The 6,000-nt window shown below is 38.6% G+C and overlaps 1 protein-coding gene across 1 annotated transcript in view; it reads right to left on the bottom strand.

Annotated features, from left to right (window-relative positions):
* Window positions 1–1,700: 1,700 nt before the first annotated feature.
* Window positions 1,701–6,000, bottom strand: part of SPECC1L (sperm antigen with calponin homology and coiled-coil domains 1 like) — a 54,138-nt gene continuing 49,838 nt past the window's right edge. The window contains exon 16 of the mRNA XM_052690009.1: window positions 1,701–4,826. Coding sequence (XP_052545969.1) covers window positions 4,737–4,826 — 90 coding nt within the window. The 3' untranslated portion in view covers window positions 1,701–4,736. The remainder of the gene's footprint in view (window positions 4,827–6,000) is intronic.

Below are 6,000 nucleotides of genomic sequence, written 5' to 3'. Positions count from 1 at the left end.
GAATGACTACCTTGTTTTAAGAGCATGTCCCACCAAATTGCTTATTGGATGGGCTAATATCACTGACTATTCATGCACTAATGCTAACTTCAGAAAGGAACTGCAGAGGCAGCGCTTGGCAGAACATAAGAATAACAGAGAAAAATATTCACCGAGTCAAGGGAAGGACCACGAATAAACTACACAGTTAAATCAGCCTGTACACTAATGCTATTATTTCAAAATCCTATTCAGTTGGCCACTTCAGCAGGAGTATTTCTTACAATAGGCAAAAAATGGTGTCAAGGTGTACAACTGGCTTCCTTCCCAAAAGGATTCTGCCCTCTAATCGCTCCTGCTCAAGGCAGCCTGCAGCTCAGCTATTCCTGCGGTGGTTGTAATAGGCAAATAAGAGGTAAAGTCACCACACGAGTCATATAAACACAATTTTAAAGGGTCAACTTCAGCCTGTGCATAACTTCTTGCCAGCCATCCAGGAAAGGCAGCTTTTGAAGAGACTGCCACATATCAGCATTCCCAAGCTGGTCACAAGCAGAACAAAGTAAGAAGTTCTCCATATCTCATACTTCCCAATTAAGCTTGTTTGAATCTAGGCTATAAGAAAATCTGTATCCAGGTCGAAACTGTACACAAACTGCTAGAATTGAGTAAAAGTCATTTTGTTGGTCATGGAAAAGATGCAACAGAGCCCAAATGGTCAGTTTTCAACTTTCTGAAGCGCTGAATGAGGGAAATGAAAAAAACCAGAGAATTTAACACTGAGATCATTAACAGAGGGGAGACACCAAGGAGAATTTTTTGTCACAGCTACAAATTTAAGGCAGATTATCAGCAGTTTAAACCACTGTGTTGTGCGCATCATCAGAGCAAATGCATTTCTACTTATGCAGGTAAAACCAGAGGCTGAATGCAGCCAGCAGCATTTATAGCAGATTACATCCATACATCAAAGCTGAGTTCACTTTGCCCTTGCAAACAAAAAGCACGAGAATGGACTTCCCCAAAACACAAGAACAGTGGAAATACTTTACAAAATTAGCCAAATTATGAGAAACTTGAGGAACACATTTTATGCAAGAGAAAAATAATTATTTTTAAATCTTGATACACTATAAATAAATGCTACCTTGTAGATAGCCTATCCACCAACACAATTTTAAAAGGGAGCCTTTTGTGCACAACTTTTCAGAAGCATGAGGACGAGAGATCTCTCTGAGGGTCACAGAGATCCATTCACAACACCAGGGCTACAGAATTGGTGTTTCCACATAAAGTATACAAGACAGCAAAATGAATCAAACCAAACCAACTGAAAATCAAGACAAGTGTAATTCATTCTGAAGTCACCTTAATTCTGTTACTGTCAGATACTGGGTCAAAACTGACAGAATTCTCCTTAATGACCAAAATTTATCTTCTCATCCTTTCTTTTTGGTAAAGAAAATGCCACAGTTCAAAGCTTACGATTATCATGATGACAACCAGGCAACCCTAAGACACATCTGACTCTAAACTGACATCTCTGTGGTCTATGGAAGCATTTCAGGAAACAGGATCCATTAGGTCATATAGCCATATCTGCATCAGTATTTTTGACAGATCCCTTCTGCCCACAGCTGGCAATAACTAGCCCTGATATACTACAGCACAGGCATTTGCAAGGCACATATTAAATTGTAGTAATATAAACGGATAAAATATTTGTCTCTTTTTTTCTTTTTTAAACACATTCAATAATATTTTCCGGGCTGGTTAAAAAAAGAGGAAATTAAATCAGCAGAAACCTCGCTTCATATGTAAGAAATAACAGGCAGTTTCAGGATTAAGTGCGAGCAGGAACCAAGTAGGACAGTATCATCCGCGTCCAGAAGGGCTACAGCTATTCTTTCACTTGAAAAATTAAATGCTGTTTGAACCTTTGCAGAAAACATGTGGCAGAGTGCAGCAGGGCATTATGTTTGTTTTTTATCTGTCATTGCTTCATTGCTTTCCTTCATTGCTTTCACTTGGACAGCTGTACGGCATCTTATTTGTAAAGGCTCAGATGTACGATTATAAAAAAATCTCTTTATGGAGCCCAATATTCCTTTCTAGATAGGCTTTTATCAGCCAGACCACACCATGAAGCTTACAGAGCACTGAAGTTCAAAATAAGGTCCTTTCTGTAGTGGCTCATAACTTCTCTCTCTGAAGACCAGCAGCACAACTTTTCAAAAGAAGGTATGAGAAAAATGTGGTTTCCTCCTCTTACTACCATGCGTTATTTAGTTAAGGGCTGGCACAGTGTTCCTGGTAAAGGAGGTGGGCCATCACACAGAACAAATCAATGTAAAAAACACAACAGCTCATGAGTGAATTTAGACCAAGAAACGCTGTCCTTGTCATTGGAAAAATACTTTCTTTATATACAAAGCAACAAATAAGACAATCGCAGATAAGGATGTCTATTCAAAGGAAGAATACAGATTTATAAGCACAAACGTGCATAAGTTGGAATCTAGTAAGAGATGGAACATAAGCCAGCAGTAGCACGTATTTCCAATAGGACTGCTCCTGTTGAGACTTATTTGAAGAAGCAAAGTAAATAAAAATACTGGAAGGAATATACAGGAAAGGAAACTATATTTCAGAATTTTATTAAAATCTGTTAATGATTTTTTTTTTTTTTCCCATTTGAAGCCTCTCTTGCAACAACTGCCTTTAGAGTATGCTGGCTTTTCAAATGCACCAACTGATAAACTGAGGGTATCCAGCTACTTTTAGGGATATGCAGGCTAAAGAATTATAAGGATGCATGAGACACTGTTGCTCTGAAAACTTCTCCAGAGCCCCTCTAAGAAGTTGTTTTGCAACATTTCATATATTCTTACAGGCACATTTATAATGTATTCTATTACAGACGTGTCAGTGTAAGCATTTTAAGAAGTAATTTTCTATAATGCTAGCTGCTGGAGACATACTGAATTATTACTCTTCACATGGGCTATGTTCTTCAGATGAGAGCTTTTTAGGTTTGGCAATAAGTCTGAGTTAAATCTGTGCTTCTGTACCATGATGAAGTTTCACAGATGCCAAGTGGAGCTGCATTCACTGAGTTAACATCAATGACATTCAAACAGTCCTTAACAGTCGTAAGAGCACCATAGGAATAGAAGATTCTTTATAACAGGGTTACTGTGTTGAAAGAGCATGTGCTTATAAATAGCAGTTGTTACAGAACTCGCTTCTAAAGTAGGCTTCTGCTTAATATTAATGAGAGATGTTCAACTGTGGCTTAACTGCTGGAAAATATTCCGGAAAATAAGAGGCAGAAGCAATGGCAGAGTGAAGCATTCCCTTGATTTGACGAACCAGATTACAACAAACATTTTAACAGCTTATAACAAACGGATGGATTAAATCATTCTGAGCCATTAACATTCTGCACAAAGCCCTGAAGTGCCAGGATGTATCAATCAATGATAGCTAAGGCACTTACTTGAACTCTTTTGCCCAAGAGCTGTTACATGAATTCAGGTGCATTTTAGGAAAACAAAAGCTGAGCAAACCAAAGTTTCTCGGTTAATTCCTTGTGAGAGCAAGTCTTTTCCATGCAATATTTGAGACTGCTGGGTATACACACATTACATTAGTTCCTCCACTCTTGTCAGAGAACATCTCACCTTCTATCACTCAGATGAGGATGTGCAACATCAATGAAAGACACACAGGAAATTGCAAAGGTAGATTTTTAGACAAATATCTTCATTATTACATCTTACTGAAAGTATCTTCTCTGCAGAGGAAATGCTGTCCCAGTTCCAAAATGCTACCACAGACATCCACGACGTTTCCTCGTATTGCTGTGAAGTAAAGCCTGGGGTAGCTGTGCATGCTATACAGGCATAAGAAGAAAAGGGGAAAGAACAAGCCATACAAGGGTTGATTATTGATTCATTTTTGCTATAATGGAAGCACAGAGAGCTACTGACAGATTCCTTTCAATACAGCATAACCTGAAAACCAGGAGCTGTATATGGTAGTCTTTAGAATCCATAAGATAAAGTTGGAAGCCACAACACTGTGACAGAGGTAGGCTTATAACGAAACTTTAGAAGAAAGAGTTCTTCTGTGCCAAATTTTCCGAGGTATCAAGACCACTTTTCCACTCAAGCTGTTGTGATGAAATAAAAGCTTGTTTTCCTAGAATATTGTGCACATTTTAAAGGAGTGAAAATAGCTATAAAGGCAGTAACTAAATTACCATCAGGAACTCTACTGTATCGGGGTGCCATAGGCTGTAGGTGGAATATTTAGACTGTGGTATCAGGACACTACAGAAAGTTCAGTAATATGATGCCATGTTATCCTTTCCTTCTCAAAGCATTAGCTGTACACTCAGTCTCCCATATGCTAGAGGATCCATTCATCTCACTCTCTTAGGTAAGAAAGCTTCAGGAAGTCTGGCTGGCAAGGCGGTAGATAAGCAGTCCAGGCTCTTTAGGCTACATAATTAATCTGAATAGCTTAATTACTTGGGTTATTCCAAGCAGCAGCAACAAGTTTTTGCTTTTTAAAAGTTGTTTCCAGGCTTAGTAGCTGAAGCAGTCTGAAGCAATCCAGGATAGCGTCACCGAAGTTTGAAGGGACTCAACTGATGCCAGTTTTTAGTGAAATGGGGATTAGCATTTCAGCAAGATTTCCATCTGGTAGCTAATGTCGGTTCTACTTCATGAATCTGTTGAATTATTAGGGTTTCAGGTTTCAAAGTATTTGTAAATTGCTGTAACATACAGCATGACATTCTGCCAGTCCGGACGTTCAGTTCGCACCATTTCATTGATGTCCTGTCACAGAAAACAGATTGGTCAAAAAGAAGAACCATAACCCTGTGAGGGACGTGGCAGTATTTTTACCAAGTCATGGTGATGGTAAGCCTGTAAAGTTTCCATAATTTAAAGCATTGATGAAGAAAGCTTTGTTCTCCTCCATGCAACTCGATATTACTTGGAAATAAACAGCTGTAAACAGCTATAAATAGTAAATGTAAACAGCTATAAATAGGATATATGGAGAATGCTGTTTTGCTGATTTAAGATTGAAATAGTGCATACCTAAGTTGTCCCCCTTTCAGAACAATTAGTACTGAAGATGTTACTGTTCCCCAGCCCCTTACACCAGTCTCACAAGTCAATGCAATCTGCCCAGGAGCTAAGACAAAGAGTCAGAATCAAGATCAAGATACTGACTGAACCTGAAGTTCAAAATTCTCATCACGATAGGAGTCAATAAATGACAATCCCATTTCACAGTAGAGTAGTGAACTTGGGATTACTTCAATATGTATTTTTGAGTGAAGAGGCAAGAAAGAGGGAAGTTTGCTTTGCCATCAGCTTGGCTATATGCAGGAGACAAAGCATCAGTGTGTGCCTAACTGGTAGGTCAGTTCACTCATTTCTTAACAAGTGTGCCAGATTGTCTATGGATAAGCTGAGCAAACACAGCCTGATCTGCCCTTTTCAGCATATGTACACAAGAACACAGTGAGACAGTTCCTAGACATTTCTGCCTAGTATATGGATCTGTTTTATAATCTTTGAGTACTAGGATCTCCAAACTCAAAAAGAGGAAGTTGTTTCTGTTTTGTTGTTGCTTTATTTACTTTGGTTGGTTGGTTTTGATTCTCTGTATGAAAGCAGCTGAACACTTTCTTCTTCTGGGAACAAAGAAGTCACCCTTATAAACCTCTCCTTACATCACCACTGCTATTTAGTTACAGTGGTTTTCACATCCTTGCTCACTCTTCACCCATGAAGAGGAAAAAAAAAGAAACACTACACACTGTGTACTGTTGGTATGTAAAAAGATACTAAACCCTTAAGATGGATACAATTTGCACACTGAATATTTAATTCCTTTCAATTTGTCTTTTCAGGAAGTCTGTAATTAAGTACATGGCAAAAATCAAAGGACAAACAGCAATCACTGAGACTAAAGCTAAAGCAGGACAGAATTCCTGCA

Source organism: Tympanuchus pallidicinctus, unplaced genomic scaffold (assembly GCF_026119805.1).
Source record: "Tympanuchus pallidicinctus isolate F22 unplaced genomic scaffold, pur_lepc_1.0 scaffold25, whole genome shotgun sequence".
NCBI classification, from domain to species: domain Eukaryota; kingdom Metazoa; phylum Chordata; class Aves; order Galliformes; family Phasianidae; genus Tympanuchus; species Tympanuchus pallidicinctus.
The sequence above is the reverse complement of the archived record's forward strand: the minus strand, read 5'-3'. Positions and strand labels throughout refer to the sequence as shown.